We start from the raw sequence: 19782 nt of genomic DNA on the forward strand, positions 1-19782 counted from the left end.
GAGCCATACTGTTTGGACAGGACTTGTGACAGCATTTACAGGAAGGGCTCTGCTCTGCGTGTGAGCATGAGTGACTAGTGGCTCACGGGTCACTGGTGGCTCCTTCCCTGAAGTGTGTGTTCTCTCTCCTGTGCCCTCTGCTCTGATTGCATCACACGCTGCTGGGATGCTGTAAAGACAAGCATGGGTGTACACAGAGATACCCAAGTGTAGCCACGTGGGCGGGCGCATCATTGGGGAAGACACGCCTCTGGTGAGACAAGAGGAAAGTTGGGAACTTTGTTCCTTCCTCTTTTTCTATCAACCTGAAACAGCTTTGAAAATAGTGAAATCTCTTCACTTTTAGAATGTTTTGTATTGTATCTAACTACTCAGCAAAGAGTAAGAATGTTCAATGGCTTCTTAGTATAAGCATGTTCGAGACTGCCTGGTTTGTGTATCTCAAACTGCCAGTGATGAGGACCTGGCTTTCAGCTCTGATTTACTTTGAGTGACTGTGTCTTCCAGTGTATTAAAAACGATCAAGACACTGCGCCAAATTATTTTAAAAGTTCTGAATTACCTCACCTCCATTTCTGTAGTTCTGGAGCTGTGGAGTGGGTAGCTGATGTGTCCCAGCCAGCTCTCAATTTCCTCCAACACAGTTCCTCTGACTTCCCTTTCGAAGGAGTGTTTCAGAACACTCCTCTTTTCGCCGGACATGTTGTCTGTTCTGAACCTTTTAGTTGCCATCATTGGCTTCAATGTGAACAGCAGAGTCTTGGATTGCATTGACCCTCACTGCTCTGTAAAATGTACAAAAGGCTAAAGTTAGATATAAATTATTATTAAGCTACTGAAGGTGACAAGGACCTTGTATGTAAACTGGATAGTTTATCTGTGTTGTGCTACATCAAACACACTATTTGATATGTATTATGTTTCAGTGGGGAGTGAGGCGGATGTGAGGATGGAAAAGGAGAGTCTTGTGTCCATGCACCCCTGTTGTGATGGTTGGGGTCCTCCTGGATGAGTATAAAGGGAGTAGGAGATTAAAGCTCAGAGGGACCTGCACTTCAAACATGCTCAGTAGAGTCTGAAGAAACTAAGCTAATGCTCAAGAAAAGGAACTTAACAATCACACCACAAGACAAACTCAACATTCAGCAGACTTGGTCAGGATACACAGCAGACTAGCCGTGTATAATCAGGTCAACCAGAGCAACATAGCCAGGCTTCCTCAAGAAACTAAGTGACACAGTATGTCTCAGCAGGTAAGAGCACTTACCACAAGTCCTGGTGACCTGAATCCAATCCCCAGGACCTACATTATAAAAGGAGAGAGCTAGTCCCACAGCCTCTGTACATGAACCACAGCAAGTTTGTGCACACACACACACACACACACACACCATGATAACAATTTTTTAAATGATTGAAAACAAAGAGAGGAGAGTTGAAATGTCTGGTCTAGTGGAGATGTAACACTTAAAAAATAATAATAAGGCTGTTAGAGAGTTTTGAAAATCAAAAATATGGCAAATGCTGTGTTAAATTTAAACATTTTAACATCAAGTGACACTTCTCTAAGCATGTGATACAGTGATTAGAAACAAGAAACAGGAGAAAGGTAAAGGAATAAATGTGGCCTGATGATTATCAGCTTCTCCTTGGAGCCCAGTAATTCTATGATCATACAAAACTCCTCCCCACTTAATTTAGCATACATTATCTGATGTATGCTAATTAACTGATTTCAGTTCTGATCATGAACTGTGTGCACTAGGAATATAGGCCAGACACTCATGTGCTATTTTGAGCCATAGATGCAGATGGCCTTGGCACCGAGTTCTATGTGTCTACATTAAGGTTGTTTGATGCCATTGTTACTTATTAGCCAAAGATCTGTTCAGTTGTCAGGGGCACAACTCACTGAACAGACGTGAAGATGAAGGAAACAAACATGCATGAATGCTCCTGGAACTCAGAGTTGAGAGCGAGGGGATGTATTGCCTAGCCTCACAGGAAGAGGAGGAAAATGCTGTCTGTCTGTCTGTCTTTCTCTCTCTCTCTCTCTCTCTCTCTCTCTCTCTCTCTCTCTCTCTCTCTCTCTCTGTCTGTCTGTCTCTCTCTCTCTTTTTCTCTCTCTCTCTCATCTTGAGTAGGAAGCCAAATAGCCTTGCTTGGTTATAAGGTGATATAGGGAAAACCTGGTTTCCCAGAGCACAATGTAGAGCTCTGAGCTCTGTATGGTACCTGCTTACCCCCAAGGATGCCTGGCTGTCCACCCTGCATGATTTCTGTGGCTTGTCAAAGACGAGACATGTAGAACATATATCTTTGGTTGATATTTTTCTGAAACTTTCCTTGTAATACTCCTGAATATTAATAACTCTTGTAATTTAACAAAGACAACTTCTCTTTACAAACCAGCAGAGAAATGATAGCGTGTGTGGATATATGTGTGTAAATTTGAATCTGGGCATTGGGATACACGCCTATAATCTCAGCACTCGGGAGGATAATCAAAGTCAAGACCAGCCTGAGCAACATAGTGGGTTACAAGCCAAGCCAAGGCTACATAGCAAATCTCTATCTTAAACCAGCCTCTCTATGCCAAGGGATAAATGGCAGCTTCAGCCTCAGACAGCAAGAGCTGTCTGCATGGCAGCACATACCCACCTCCTGTGCTCCCAGAAGCCCTTGCTGACCCACTTAAGAAAGAAAGTTTCTTTTGCTCTCATTTGTGTATTTTCTAAGGGCCTCAACATCTTTGTTGACAAATGGTAGTGATAATAAATCTACTTACTCCTTTCTGGTGTTGAAAAAAGTGAGAGCCATTCCTAAGACATCTAAGCACACAAGTGGTAGCTATTATACTTTTGGCAAGTAAAGCCTCACTGAGAACGGAAGCTCTTAAACTCAAACAGTCATGTTAATAGAGAAGTTGTAAAAATAAATGAACTAGACTTTAAACTCAACAGTTTAGAAAACAGGTGTAAAAGAAGAAAACAGGAATTAGAAAATGTAGAAAAAGACAACAAAAGGCTTGATAAATACCTTCTAGAACGGATTTCTTCTGATGTTACTTATAAAATGAACTGTTGGGTAACCTGATGTATTAATCAGGGTTTTACCACTGTGAACAGACACCTTGACTAAGGCAAGTCTTATAAAGGACAACACATTCCACTCCCTGGCTCCCATTCGCTTGTTCAAATACATGAGTCTGGGGGGAGGAAGGGCATATCTAAATATAGCATAATTTTTTTTTAAAAAAAAAGCACATTTAGCCTAACTTCCAGAGTCCCCATATTCTACAGCAGTATCAACAATGTTAAAAGTCCAGAGTTCAAAGTCTCTTCTGACAGCCATCCAATCACTTAACTGTAATCCTCAAATTAAGACAGGCAACTAGCTGGACAAATTCTAAACTCCGCCATCTCCATATCTGATGTCAAATCAGTCTTCAGATCCCCAACTCCTTTTTCATTTTGTTGACTGCAACAAAGTTCTTTCTGCTGAGCTGCTTCCACTTCCTGTTAACAGCTTTCCTTGCCAAATATCCCATAGGTCTGGCATCTTTGGTTCTCCAAGGCAACTTCAGTGTTACAGCTTCTCGTTTTAATGTCTGGTATCCACACATGATCTGGGCTCCTCCAAAGCTTCTCCATCTCTGCCCTCTGTAGTACTCTAAGCTCAGGTTGATCCACTCCATTGTTGCTGCTGTTCTTGGTGATCATCCCATGGTACTGGCATCTTCAATGCACTGGGGTCTTCTGTTGCAACTAGGCTTCACCAATAGCCTTTCTTCATGGTGCCAAGCCTCAAACCCTTTGCATGACCCCTTTAGTCCTGGATTGTCAACTACAACTGAGGGTGCACTTTCACCAATGGCCTTCCATGGCCTTGCACAGTGCCAAACCTCAGCTGTTCTTCATGACTCCTTCATGCCTTCAAAACAAGTACCACCCAGGTGATTCTTACACATCACCAAGTACAGCTGCAGCATGAAGTACAACCTTGGCTATCTCTGGAACACAGTTTTTTTTTTTTTTTTTTTTTTTTTTTTTGTCCTCTCAAAAAACACTTCCCAGAAGATTTCACCTCAGTGATGGTAGTGTCTTTTTAATCACCACTAATTTCTTAGCTCCAGCTAATCTCTGTCAATTGTCCCAATAGTCTCCTCTTGAACATAAAGCCAGAGGCACATGACTGCAGCTGCTGAGTTCTGCTGCTTGCAGGAGCTGGAACATGCCCCCCCTTATTCTATTACATCATCACTAGCTTTCTGTTTTCTAGCTCCTTCACTGCCTAAGCTTGGCTGTCCTGGAACTTGCTCCATAGACTGACTTTAAACTCAGATCTGCATGCCTGTCTCCTAAGCACTGGGATTAAAGGTGTGGTCCACCAAGCCTGAATTTAAATTTCTCTTTACCTAGAATTTAAGTTTCTCTTCACCTTGCTTTGTTCTAGGCCTGCCTTGAACTCAGAGATCTGTTTGTCTTTGCCTCCTGGGATTAAAGGATTGTACTTCCATGCCTGGACCTAAATTTAGCTGGGTGGAATCTTGACCCAAGGTCACTACTTCCTTAATTCAATTTAATATCCTTGAACACTGGAATCGGATTCATTTCACTTCCTGGCATCTCTTTAATACTCAAACTATGTATTTTGTATATTTCCTTTCTCAGCTTACTATATTTGTTCAAAATGTTATTCATCAGACTTAACCAGAAAACAAAGTCTCTGTTGGGCTTTTTGAGACTTCCTTTTCCCATGCAATTAAAATAAATCTCTTTACCTCAGCCCTAGGTAGTCTCTTCAGACAATGACAAAAAAGCAGCCAAGTTCTTCACCAAAGCATCACAAAAACAGTCTCTCAGCCATATATTAAAGTTCTTCTCCACTGAAACTTCTTGGGCCAGCAGGCTTACACAGTTCAAATGACCCTCAGCACCATTGTCTTCTATATCCCTACTATTCCTATTCCATATTCCTATTAAGTTCCATTTAAAGAATTCCATGGTTTTCCAAATCCAAAATCTGTAAATCCACATTCTTCCAAACAAAAGCATGGTCAGCCCTATCATGGCAATACCTCAGTCCCTGGTACCAACTTCTGTCTTAGTTAGGGTTTCACTGCTGTAAACAGACACCATGATCAAGACAAGTCTTATAAATAACATTTAATTGGGGTTGGCTTACAGATTCAGAGGTTCAGTCTATTATCATCAAGGCAGAAATATGACAACCTCCAGGCAGGCATGGTGCAGGAGGAGCTGAGATTCTACAACTTCAACCGAAGGAAGCAAGGAACAGACTGGGCATCCTCAGGCAGCTAGGAGAAGGCTCTTTAAGCCCAGCCTCAAAGTGACACAGTTCCTCCGACAAGGTCACACCTTCTAATAGTGCCACTCCCTGGGCCAAGCATATGCAAACCATCACACCTGAGGAAGTAAAGTAAATGTGTGAAACATAAAACCAAAAAGACAAAGACAAAAAAGAAAATCACAGGTATAAAGAACTTTGCAAAACCTTTGAAGAGTGTCACTAATTCTGAGAAAGTGCATTTGAAAACCAACATGCTTTAGCTAATTTTCTAGGAATATATAAATTACCAAGACTAAGCAAAAAAAAAAAAAAACCTAAGGTTGGTGAACTGGCCTGGGGTAAAGATGGCTGCTGCCAAAACTGATTATCTGTCGTTCATCCCTAGACCATATATGGGGAAAGGTTAGCACAAACTTCTGAAAGTTGTCCTCTGACCTCCACACATATGCCATAATAATGTGGAAAATTTTTTTAATATTTTAAAATGTTTTAACGCTTAAATTAATATTAAACAATTCAAATATTAAAATATTTTAAATTTATTTTAAATACATGTAATACTTTTTACTAGAGAGAACTTCGAAAGGAACAAGACCCGTCCTCAGAAAAAAACCACAATTTCACAGTGGAATCTCATCAGACGTTTAACAACATCAAAATTTGTCAATGGTTCCAAATCATGAAAAGAACCTTTAGATAATTCTTAAATAATACCAGGGAAACAGAATTCACATCATAAAAATAAATACCATACCCACCTGTTGTAATCATTTTTTTTCATTTTGAGATTATTGAGATTAATATAATTATATCTCTCCCTTCCCTTTTCTTCCTTCAAACCCTCCCCTGTAACACTCCCATCCTTCTCCAAGTTCATGGACCCATTTATCATTAGTTGTTATTGCACACACACACACACACACACACACACACACACACACACACACACGTATGTGTATGTGTGTAGTCTATTTGTTTCAAGCTGATCATGTATATACATATATATGTATGTATGTGTATATATGTATACCCTGTTTGGTCTGGAAATGTTACTTGGATGTATGTTTTCAGGGCTGACCATTTGTCATTGGACAACCAGTTGATCTACACCCTAAAGAAGTCCACCTCTCCCCTACTCCCAGCTTCCCTTAGTTGCTTACATTCTTTGTGTAGAGTTGAACCTTCTCAGGCTTTCCCCTGTCCAGTATGGCATGTTTATTGGTGCCCTCCTTCTTCAGTTCACATTAGGACAGTCACGTTAACAACTTTATGGGTGTAGCTTCTGAAATTACTAGGAGACTCAGTCTTACAGCAAATTCCCTGATCCTCTAACTCTTAAATTTTTTCTTCCCCCTCTTCCAAAATAGGAGTACTTTGCATGCATTCATGTGCATGTGCAATGTGCATCTGTGTGTGAGTGTGTGTGTGTGTGTATGTGCGCGTGTGAACATGTATATTGAAACTGAGCTCTACAACTTAGCATTTTGATTGGTTGTGGTTTTCTGTAGTGGTCTCTGCTGCAAAGAGAAGTTTACAAAATGAGAGGTGAAGACCATACTTGCCTGTAGATAGAAGTACAAATGTTTAGCAGGTAGTTATTAATAATTAGCACATAGTAAAGTGATGGTTACTAGGGCTTCACCAAGATCCATGAGTTCACTGACACTGGGTGCTTATCAAGGTTTCAGGTACAAGGCATGTTTCCCTCCTGTTGAGTGCTTTTATGTCCACTTACATAGTTGTGGGTTATGGCCAAAGTATGCCCAGTGCCACAATTGCATCCTTAGTGTTATCGTGCCACGGTGGACAATGACATAGTTTAAACTGTGGAGGTCGTAGCTGGAGGTCATAGGGTTGTTGGTTGCCTCCCTCCATTGTGCCTCCTAGTTCTTAGGGAGCAGAAACTCTGGTCCAGTCCATCTCAGAGCTCTCTCTGCCCTGTTTCTGAAGGGCATGGTTTCTCAGCAATAGATGACATAATAAAAATAAATACCATACTTACCTTTTGAGACAAAAAAATCTTAAAATATTACTAAGCATAAGTCATCCAGAATTTACCGAAAACTCTTTGAAGAAAATGGAATAATTTAACGGTAGCTGCTTGAAAACAAATCACATCATGATCTTCGCAGATACTAGAGAATGATTGATAAATTCACCAATAGTCCCTTTTCAAAAAACAAAACTGTATAGGTTTTCAAATGGCTGAAATGGGTGTTACAACACCAGTCAGCCTACTGACCATAGGAAAACAACTGGAAGAATCTCTAGTCAGCTGCTCCTCTGTCTCAGCTCAGCAGAAAACAATGTGACCAAACACAGTTTTGGGTGGTCAGGATTTATTTATTTATTTATTTATTTATTTATTTATTTATTTATTTATTTATTTAATGGTTTATCATCGGCAAAAACACCATATGAACTCAAGGTAAAAGCTTAAAGCAAAATCACAGAGGATCATTGCTTAGAGACTTGTTCCCAGACTCACATTCTACATTTCTTATACAGTTCAGACCCACCTGCCTAGGGATGGTACTACCAGTGTTCTGGGCCCTCCTACATCGATTATGCATCGAGAAAGTGCCCCCACAGACATGTTAATGAGCCAAACTGTTGAAAGAATTTTTTGGTGGATGTACCCTCTTCTTAGGTTTATCAAGTTGACAGTCAACATTAGGCATTATACCATCCAATTAAAATTAGGGACAAGACAGGGAGTGTCGCCTTCACTAATATTCATGAACCAATGCAATGAGTAAAATGTGAGCAAAAAAAGATGGAAAGAAAATTAAGATTTTGTAGAAATCACCATTGTACAACCAGAAAGTTTAAAAGATTTACCTTAGAAAATTCCCAAGTGTAAAGTCAACATATTACTGGAGGAAAAACCTAGCATGTAAAACTAATGTTAAAGGAAACAGTATAATAAGATGCTGTGTGTTCAGTAATAGTTATTGCTCAGCACATGCCTACAACCTCAGCATTCATAGGCTGAAGGAGAAAGACTGAAAATTCAAGACTAGCATGGGCTACACAGCAGCCTTAAACTCTGTTTAAATACTGAACATAATCAACAGAAAATAGCAATGTGATTTGCTGGGAAAGTGAGCAAAGTAATTATGCAAATCATGTAAACAATAAACAAGAAGAAACAACTTAAATCAATAAGCGTTGTCATGCTTTTAAATGTGAACATACTCTATAAAGAAGCTGTAGAGAGGGGCTGGAGCGATGGCTCAGTGGTTAAGAGCACTGACTGCTCTTGCAGAAGTCCTGAGTTCAAATCCCAGCAAACACATGGTGGCTCACAACCATCTGTAATAGGATCTGGTGCCCTCTTCTGGTGTGTCTGAAGACAGCTACAGTGTACTGTCTTAAATAAATAAATTTTTATTTTTTAAAAAAAGAAGTAGCTGCAGAGAAAACAGCAGCCTAACATGAGATGGTGATGCAGACACAGGAAAAACTGAGAGAAGCACAGGCCCAAATGAATATCCAAGTGTCCAGGGAGGCTTAGCAAGAGAAAAGTGGTCTTCTATCATCAGTGGTTACAATGAGCTGCAGTCATGGGGATCACAGTTCAAATCCCAGTACCCACATATTTGACCCCACAAATGTCTGTAAGCCCAGCTCTAACAGGCACAAAGCAGAAGGACTACTGTGGCTTGCTGGCTTCCAAACTTGCTATAAACGTGTGAGCCCAAGGTTCCTGCAAAATCCCTTTCTCAAAGAGATCAGTGGTTAGAGAAGGAAGGAAGCTTCCATCACCCCCTCTGGCCTCTGTGTGCACACACAGAAGCATGCATCTGAACATACATTCTTACAGAGAAAATCCATATACACACACATAAATTAATCTTTAAAAGAAATCCAATAAAGACAAAACAATGAAAAGACAATAAACATAAAAAAGCAGCTCAGAAAACAAAGTTATATATAGTTGCTTTATGAGTTCCTAAAACCCAACGAGAAAATGCCAAAATATCCAACAAGTCAAAATACATTAAAAGGACCATTAACAGAACAGAATGGCAAACAACCAATGGGGGTGTTCCACTTTGTTCATGCTGATAAAATGGAATTCACACTATGTTAAAACAAATCAACTTCCCTAGAAATTACATATAGCAAATTATATTTGCTTCTTGGAAAATAGAATGCACATCCCAGAAACTGAGGTTGGAGAAAGCACACGTTTCATAGAATATATGCTAAATTACAACTTGTATCAAAGACACATAGGATCTGTTTATAATAATATATGAATCAATTTTTAAAATGAGAAAAAAATGGCCAGGCATAGTACCAGCTGCCTTAAATCCCAATACAGGTGAGGAAAGGTAGGCAGATCTCTGTGAGTTCAAGCCCAGCCTGGTCCACACACAGTGATTTCCAGTCCAGCCAGGGCCACACAGTAAAGCACTGTCTGAGAACAAACAAGAAAAGAAATACTTAGTGGAAGAAGCTGAACTGATTCATCTGAATGCTGAGAGCACTAAACTGAGCTGCAGCTTCTGAATGCAGACAGAGGGCCAAGGCCTCCCATCGTGCGGAGATATAAACCAGCTTGCAGGTCATGTCCCTCCTGACAGGAAGAAGGGCTGCACATCAAGCCAAGGAGCCTTCTACTCTGACTACTGTCTTAAATCTAAAACAAATGTTACTATCATTGATCCTTAGCAGTGGGTATATAAATGATTTAATTTTTCCACATTTTTAAAAGGCTGCACAGGCTTGTCAGAAAGGATAAAAACACTGCCTCGTTGCTCTGAAGTACACCAAAGCCTTGGCAAAGAGTCAGTAACATTCACTGAAGGTCATTTAAAAAGCACAACCCGTCCTTGTCTCACCCGGCTGGAGATGAGTGACAGCAGGCGTCACATTCCCTTTGTAGAGCAGGCTAGCCCTGAGCAGAATCGATGTCCCTGTTGGCTTTATGGCTGAGCACTGCTGAGGAGGGTGTCTTGGACACTACCCACTGTGTCGTCATGACTTCCAAAGTAGAAAATCTCCCTTGAGTTTTCCATTTAGGAGGAACTCTGCTTCCCTGATATGGCTCTAGTACATTACTGAGTGTAACGGCCATCACTTACATGGTCAATGTGTCTGTAGACTGCCCTTGAAGCTTCCCATTAAACCCAAAGCCCTACCCAACATGGGCATTCTCTTCTCGGTTCAGGGACGTTTTTTTTAACCTGAATTTTCTATTTGCATTTCACTGTTAATATTTCACTGCATTGTTACCGTACAGCAATTCAGGTCTGTAGTCACCCACAAAGTTCCCATACTGATGCACATGGTACGTCCAGTTATGTCCCCGACACCTCAACAGCACTTGGTGGGGTGGAGTGAGAGTAACCTGTGTGTTTGTGGGGAACAGCATCCCACGAAAGTAGAGATAAACAGTGTGCTGCTCTTGTCATGCCGGTGTCTTTGGGATTCATCAGAACTGAGTCTGTATTAACTGACCTCAGATACATGTCAGAATTCTCTGATGGACACTGAGGGAAGAATATCAGTTTGCACACTGTGCATGGATACATATGCACACACACACACACACACACACACACACACACACACACACACAAAATTTGAGTTACAGAAAACAGTGTTAAAGCTTTAATATTTAGCCAGGCCGGGCGGCACGAGCCTACACACCCAGCAGAGGCAGGGAGATCTTGCATGCAAAGTGGTCCTGAGAAACATGGTGAAACCTTGTCTCAAATGAACAAAGGAATGTTTAATATCCAACTGACCTACCCAGCTTAGAATAGGTGTGGCTCTTTACACCAGCTGCTCTTTATTTCTGAAGTGGGCATCTTCTCCCTAAACCACATGTAGGGATACTCAGACTTTTCCTCTTGCATCCAGTCAGAACTAGAGGTCTTCATGTGGACTCAGCACTGTTCAACTCTGTCACGGTTTCCATTCCTCCAGGTTGTATCTTCCTCTTTTATGAGGATGCATTAATTACAGAGGTTACAAGGCCTCCCCCAAAAAAATTGCATGTTATATTTGTTCTTTTAAAACTTAATTTTCATGTTTTGCTTCCAATAGAAAACTGGATTTGATTATTGGATGTCCTCAAAATTACTATTGAACTCTGTGGTCTATAATAAATATTGGTTGAATTAACAAATGTTAGTAATATACAATGTGAACAGACACTCCTTGATTCAGCCTTGTTGAACTTATTTCTTGGAGACTTGAGTTGTTTTCCTTGGGAGCAGAGATACTTTGTTGACAGATATTAAATTCTATTTTTCTTAGAAAATTGATTGTTTGGCTTACATACTGAGATTATATTCACTTTCTCTAAAAAGCAAGGTTGCCATCTATATAGCTGATTGTTCAGAAGTAAAACACTTGGTCCAAACAGCTAGAAAAAAAACCCACCCTTCATTTCCATGTGCTCAGGGGCTGTAGAAAGAATCTCTTGTGCACTGTGTGGAAGCATCACCTGTCAATAAAAATCTGATGGCCTATCAGCTAAAGGCAAGAAACAGAAGGTGGGAGTTCCCATAGAGAGAAACGAACTCTGGGAGTTAGTTGACATGGGAAAATTCATCAAGGTGACTCTGAGGACACAGACATGACACCTAGGAGAGGTAACCAGCCACGTGACACAGATAGAATAGAATATTCTATAAGTGATGAGCTAGTTGAGTAACAACCCTAAGCCTGTGACCTAGGCATTCATTTACAAATAATTGTCTCAGGGTCATTATTTGGGAACTGGGGCATGGGTAGAAAAGTATGAGGTTACATGGGGCCATTTCATCCAACCAACCTATCTTTATTGTCACCTGATCCGTGTCAGTTCTGTCCTACAAACCACGGCAGTATGAACATAGACAAAGGCAGATACCTCAGTGGGGTGGCTTATGCTAAAACTGACTCTGCTATTGTTGCTCATTCAACCTGAGGGAAACTTACATATTTCTTATTTTAGACTTATTCACCTGAAAAAGAGTAGAATACAGGTAGAATTCATGCCTTCAAATTGTTAGGATGTCAAATGAGTTCCTCTTTCCAGAGTGACTTAGAGATTCTATTGTTGTGACAAAACACCACGGGCTGGAGCTTGAAAGATAACTCGGTGAAGGATCAGTGGATGCTCTTCCATAGGTCCCAGGTTGGATTTTTGTCACCCACATGAAAGCTCACAACCGTCCGCAGCTCTACATATGCAACACTGTGTTCTGACCCCCACGGGGATGCACAGATATACATATATGCAAAGGACTTTTGCCATAAAGTATAAATAAAAAAAATATAAATATATACTGTCAGCTCTATAATGTTCTGTTATAAAATTTAGGGCAAGAGAGAGAGAACAATACGGAGGTCTGACATTGTTCTGTTTGTTGATTACAGACGGCTGTGAGCCATCTGTGACATCAGTGCTGGGAACTGAATTCAGATCCTCTGTAAGAGCAGGAAGTGCTCTCAACCATTAAGACATCTCTCTCACCCCAAAGAAACTGCTTTTTGGAGTGGGCGTGGTTGGGGGATAGTAAATGACTTTCTGGGAAGACAAGAAGTGAATATCGGGTAAGAGCAAGTGAGAAACCCGACGAGACAGCCCTGTTTACAGACACCTGTTCCTCCCAAACATCAGTGCTTTCATTCTCACATGGTGGAGTTGACCAGCACCACCATGAGAGAGGTGGTCATTGTAATGTTTATCCCAACCCTGAGCATAAACAACAACCGAAAACCTTAAAGACAAGCCCCCTAACATCTGTTCTCAGCTACTGTACACCTGTGACCCACACACACCACTGACTTCAGGGTGTTTAATCGTACTCTACTTCTCAAGCTCCACTTAGATTCTTCTAGATAGCTTCTTCCTAGGGGGGACTCTTCCCGCCAAAGGGAGATCTTGACTTCTTCTGGGTAAATGCCACAAGAGACTCATTTTGATTTTAAAATTATGTTCATTATTTTCAGTCATGTGCATGGGTACATGTCTGTGTGCAGCTATGTGCACATGAGTGTGGGTGCTCATAAGAACCAAAAGTGTTGGATCCCCCTTGAAGCTGGAGTTTCAGGTGGTTGTGAGCTACCTGACAGGGGTGCTGGGATCACACTAGGGTGCTCCTGAGTGACAGAACATACCTCTGAGCCATCTCCCCAGTCCCCTTCCTTTTAGATTATAGCAGCCCTTGGGCAGGTGCCTCTGGGAAAACAAATCAGTAGCAACAGCTCCTGCAGGGAGCAGGTTCCTTGGCTGTCACATCAACTCTGTTCCTTCATAGTTGACAAAGATACTTCAGGAAGAGACGCCAAGCAGGATTTCTGTCTGAAATTCATCCCGCACGAAGGGGGACGGAACCATCCTTGTCCCTCCCTCTGCTCCTGCGCTTTGTGAATTGTTCTTGGGGGTTTCAGTAATGGTGTCACGGCAGAATTAAAAAGGAACAAAGGACGTTCAGAAATGTGGAAGGAAGATTCCTTTTTCATCTGCTCTGTTTTCTAAAGCAGAGTTTCTCCACCACAGCACGGCTGACATTTGAACCTAGAGTCATCTTTGCCACAGGAAGTCATGCTGTGCATTGCAGAGTATTCATCCACCACAAAGTCCCAGCAGACTATGGCCCCACCCTTTCCAGTGTGACATCCAGAAATGTCTTTTGCAGGGAAAAACTATTCCCATTAGAATGACTCGGAGAATTGTCCTCATAGAGCTTTGAAGGGCATTACAAGCAACCCAAAATTAATTTTATGTATGTATGTATGTATGTATGTATGTATTATTAGAATTACTGAAAAAATAGACAAATTGATCTTACAAGGAAACCAAGTTTTTCTTCAAATTACACTTCCCATCTCCCATATATTACATTACTAGATATAAAATAGTTTCCCAGAGTACGTCATTTTAAGGCTATTAAACTAATAAACACATGGACTCTTCCTCGGTTGCTGCTCTGACCAACTTTAACAGAAAAGTAACACACTAAGAACGTCACTTCCACATGGGTAATTATTGCTCTTCAGCATCTGTATACAGAAATGCACGTAGCCAGCATTCTGGTTACTGTCACTGCACCCTCCCTGGTCTCTAGCCCACCTCTATCAATCCCCTTCTCCACTCAACAAACCCCTTTTGCATATTTATGTGTTGAGTTTTGTTTGGAGACCCAGTGAATTTAACCAGGGCCTTCCGTGCGTCCTTGTGTGTGGTGTCAGGTCACCAGTGGCTTCACAACTGATGGCATTGAGTCTCCATTTCCTAGAATCCATCAGTTCAATAGTTGGGGGCAAACCTCTGAAGCCATGCCTTATAAATGGCTGCCTTTGACAGGCGCAGTCTTGTGCAGGCTCAGTAGGCAATCATGGTTGAAATGGCTGATCATGCTCAGATTGTGGCATTTTATAGCCCTTCCTCCTACCTCCTGTTGGCCTTTTCATTCTGTTCAACCCGTTTTTTGCAATGTTCCAAGTCTCAGAAGAGGTAGTATAAATGCTTTGTTTATGGCTAATCACTCAACTGTCACTCATTTTCAGAGCCTTGAGCAGTCATGTGGCTCTACATTCTGCCCCTTTCAGCGCAGAGAGCCTTCTCTGATGAAGGGTAGAAGCAGCGTTTATCTCAGTACAAGCATAAATAAGTAGAACGTGCATGGTGGTTTGAATGAGAACAGCCCTCGTAGGCTCATGCATTTGAGTGTCTGGTCCCATGTTGGTGGACTGTTTAGCCAGGATTAGGAGGCATGGCCTTGTTGGAGGAAATGTGTCAGTTAGGATGTGCTGAGGTTTCAAAATCCCATGCCAGGCTTCGTCAAAGAGGTAATAAATAAAAGCAATGGGAAAATAGAATATTCCCACAATATTTAGTGCTCTGTTTACCTTCCTATGGAGCATAAAGCTCACTTTGAGAAACCTAGTTGATGGTATGTTATCACACTCCTTAGACTGAGAGAGAAGAACATGAAGAAGCATTTCAGTGGTCATGAGGGAGAAATGACTGAAAATGTAGTGTTTCATCAGTCTGCCCAGGTTGGCAAGCTTTGCACAAAAGAAATCTAGCTACTTGGGATCCTTGGTCTTATAAAATTGTCCGTTGAACTGATCTTCCCCCTACACCTCCCTGCATCTCTGCCCACTCTGTACCTGACTCTCACTGTGATTCTGGCTGCTATTTACTTTGTTTGGAAGGTTCCAGCACCATCTTATCTCTTGGTTGATTCCAATATCTTGTCCTCAGCCCATGACTTTGTCACCAGCCTAGTCTGAGAGGCCATGTGAACTTCTAGATCATCTCTTAGTAACCTCAATTTGCCCTAGACTTCCTCTCCTTCACAAGGTTAGGGGGTGGACAGGAAGGGTAACCAGACTAACTCACTCAGAAAGACTGACTACTGTGTGTGCCAAAACAAGAAAGCAAGATGTCATGTCCACAGAAGGACCTGACCAGGGTGAGACTCGGCTTTTATTAGTTCTATCAAAGTGAGTAGAGCTGAAGCTGTCTAGTCTGAATACTTCTGACTACTGAGCTTTGCTCTATGCAATGCCAGGGACGCAAACTCCTTTCAGACACGGGCTCTATTCTTCCAGGCCAGGTTTCCAGGGCCCTGTGAAATCATATTCATTTCAACAACCTAGAAGTGGGAAAAAAAGCATTGAAAATCACATGTGAGGGGTCTCTGTGAGAACGTGAGACATCATATGTGAGGGTCTCTGTGAGAACGTGAGACATCACATGTGAGGGATCTCCGTGACTTCACCTGAAGAAATCATGGATCATTTCTACTCAATGAGCCAAGTCACGGTGTCAGATCTGACCACCAGATAAGCTGGAAAAATGGTCAGTGGAAGTCTCAAGGGTGGAGAACGTTTGGCAATCAGTTCACAGTCTCTTCTGCAGATTAGATGTGAAACAAGAAACGTTGTTGAATTATGTAAATTGTGTCTCTTAAAATGTAGAGTCCCTGTTACAATGTGAGTGTTTGGTATCCTCCATCTCTAGTAATGACACACGTTTAAAATCCAATCGGGAGACTTGTTTTATTTTAGATTACATTAAAGTTCCTTGTAACCTATTAAAATATGATCATTTCACTATGTACTTCTGCAAACCCAGGCCTCTTAAATGTGTTCAGGGCCTGGTGGCACATGCTGGCAACCCCAGCACTCAACACTGAGGCAGGATGCTTGCAATCTCAAGTTCGGGCACAAGTATGACTCTTTCCCATGAGATCATGGCTAACACAGAGTCCAGCCCCTCCATGGCCAGATCTCTTCCAAGGTCATCAGCAGAGATAGCAAACCTCACCAAGGACAAGTACAGGAGCCCCAGTCAGTTAGCATTTAAGGTGCAGGATGTTACTCCTGCTCAGAATCCAGTTCCCTTCTGTATTCTATATGACGTCATAAACATAGGAGTCCCATTTCAGGTAGAAATACAGTCACAAGTGAGAACTGTTTTTGCAGCTTTCCTTGGCATTTCAAGAAAATTTCAGTGAGACAAACATAGCAGGAGAGATGCTTTTTCAAAGACTGTGTGCAAGGACTTAAGCTGGAAGCACAGGCTGTGACCTCGGCATTCCTCAATAGCAAAGAATGGACTCCAATTCCCCTGTGCCTGCTGCTTCTAACAGTGAGGGCACAGGGACACTGGGCTCTGTGCAGCTGCAGGACAGCAGAGCTTCACAGCTGGGAGTATGGCTTGGCCTTGCTCAATACCCACAGGCATGGGTGGAAATCCTGACAATGATACAAATCTCTCATTTCAAGGGGATGTCATCGTTCAGAGAGGGTGGTGGCAAACAAAACTTCTAAGATGACAAAAATATTTGTACTCCCAAACCAGATTATTTCATCAAACTTCTTTCTGCAACGGCTCACCACTGTGCATTATGGGCTCCCCAGGATTTCCCATGTGATAGGAAGCTCTCTGGCTCTGCCAAGCCCAACAGTGCTATCCAGTACTTTCTCAATTTACAAACGAGTCAGAAATGAAATCAGAAATGCTGATTACTGGCTTGCTCATCATGGCTTGCTTGGTTTACTTTCTTACACACTCAAGGACCATACACTTGGCCAAGGGCAGCACCACCCATTGTGGGTGGGTGAGGTCCTCTCACCACAATCAATAACTAAGAAAAATGCCCCCATGGACTTGCCTACAGAAAATCTGATAGAGGAGGTTCTTCAACTGAGATTCTCTCTTTCCAGATGATTTCAGCTTACTTCAAGTTGACAACAAACAAACAGGAAGAAAATTCAACTTCATTTCTCCCTGTTTGAATGAAAATGACCATTCTATTTTTTCATCACTACATTTTAAAAACAGAAAATCCATTCTCTGGCATCCCAGGTTTCCAGCTACAAAGAACTTTGGTCCCACGATGAATCTTCAGTCTTACCCTCAGTGTTGGAATGCTGTTAAGATGGTGTACTTGTACTTACAATGGACTCTGTGGTGAAGACTTCTGGAGGTAGTGGAAAGGAATGAGTGGACTGACCATGCATGAGTAGAAGACAGGTAACTAGTACATGGTTTTATGGGTTAAATTCTCAAATTCACAGATTTAATGAAATCCTAATACCAAGAGCTTCACGATGTTACCCTTATGTTGAGTTAGACACCATTGCAGAGGTCACATTAAAGAAAGGGTTAGGAAAGCAATCCTTGGCCTCCGTTTCACTGATGCCCTGACAGAAAGGAGAAACTTAGCATAGAGAGATGGGGCCACTGGGCAAAGCCTGTCCTCAGCAATACCCTGCAGTGTGCAAAGACACCCGTGCCTCAGAGAACCCTGCTCAGGCCTGTGCAGAGAGCAGCCCTCAGAGAACCCTGCTCAGGCCTGTGCAGAGGGCAGCCCTCAGAGAACCCTGCTCAGGCCTGTGCAGAGGGCAGCCCGGCCATAAGTCTGTGAGACATAGCTAGCTGCTGTTGAAGCTGTCATCTGACAGGGGACAAATGGCCTCTGCAGCAGTGGCTATTATGTGAGCGTTTCACTGTTCTGCCTTGTTTGGTTTTACTTGTAGCCTCCCTGTGACAGGTCCTCTACCCCTTGGTGGCTCCAAGCCAATTAGATTAAACCTTCCAGGTACACACAACCAAAGTATTTTGTTAATCAATTGGATAACAGTCAGATTCAAAACATTTATCCTAAGATATACTGGGTCTACATGCTCTCACTTCCTCAATTGGTAGAGAAAGAATGCCTTTGACAAACATCAGTAGAATTAGTCTTGGCTGGGATCGCCCGTAGACTTAGGAAATGTTGTTGTTGAGTCTCCTCACTGGATGGACAGAATTCTTCTTACCTGTCTGTCATTCTTCCAGAAGCTGGGTGTGACCTTTCTGAAAATGACTTGTCTCTCTGCCAAACACATGCGGGATATTTGGACAGGATATCTCCCCTTATCTTATTGAAAGTCATTCATCCTGTGTACTTCAGAGCACAGCCAATTACTTCTGCAATGGTACAAGACAAAAAGTCCTGTAAGAATGTCAAGGGTGTGCAGGGAATCTTTTCCTGTGGGAAACACTTTTGGTGATAGTAGAATTAATTTACAAGGTAAAATTTTTCCTTTTAATGCCTATAAATCTCAATTTTCTATCTGTAATTATAATAATAACTTAAATTTATTGAGTGCTTACTGTGTATCTTGCAGTATTCAAAAAGTCCTTTTATGAGGAGTAATGCACTTAGTTATTGTGGCCACTGGAATCATTATCGAATATAAATTAGAAACAAGACACAGCCACGTTGCAAGGTTTTTGCAGGAATCACATGATGTAGGACTTATAAAATATGATCAGAGCATATGTTTTATAATTTTGCTTTGTTTCTCTCCTGCTTTATGATAGATTTGAAATGCAGCTCAAGGTGAAGAAGTACAAAGATACAACATGGATAAAGAAGTTACTCTGAGGAAACAGATTTAATGACACAAAGATTTGGCTACAAAAAAAGTCTGCGAGATATAAGCACAGCCGACAGCAGTTTCTGATGCGCTGGTGCATTCTGGGAAAGGAGGAAAGTTATGCCTGCTGTACTGGCTTCTGATGGATGCCTACGTTTCATGACCTGTCATTACTACTTCACGGTTGCTTCCTTTTCTCTGTTCTTAGGCATCTGTGATGACTGCCACCCTCTCCCTGCTGCCATAGCGCTTCAAGACTTCCTGGGAAGACAGACTTCAGTGTACAGCTACATGCATGAATATAAGAGCTGGTGACACGGCTGGCAGAGCCATGTGACTGGAAGGGAAGGGGGAAAGTAGAGAGCTGTGACCACATCCATCATAAAGACCACTGACAACTAGAGCAAGAGGTCGGTCTCGTGTCGAAAGCCAGACTAGAGTGCCTAAGGAGAGAGCAAGTCAGCGGTAGGAGAAATAAGCTGGTAATTGGGGGACACTTCCAGATATAAAATGAGAAGGGGTGCTGAGCAGAGCTGTACACTGAGACACTGTCTCCAAACAAGAATTGTTTTACACATGCGA

General features: G+C 41.9%; 1 protein-coding gene across 1 annotated transcript in view; it reads left to right on the forward strand.

Moving 5' to 3' along the window:
• Positions 1-16523: 16523 nt before the first annotated feature.
• The window catches only part of FREM3 (FRAS1 related extracellular matrix 3), a gene marked incomplete at both ends in the record, with an annotated part of 59358 nt that continues 56099 nt past the window's right edge, over positions 16524-19782 (forward strand). The window contains 1 exon segment of the mRNA XM_080936634.1: positions 16524-16736. Coding sequence (XP_080792760.1) covers positions 16524-16736 — 213 coding nt within the window.

This window comes from Micromys minutus (genome assembly GCF_963924665.1).
Source record: "Micromys minutus genome assembly, chromosome: 24".
Taxonomy (NCBI): Eukaryota; Metazoa; Chordata; class Mammalia; order Rodentia; family Muridae; genus Micromys; species Micromys minutus.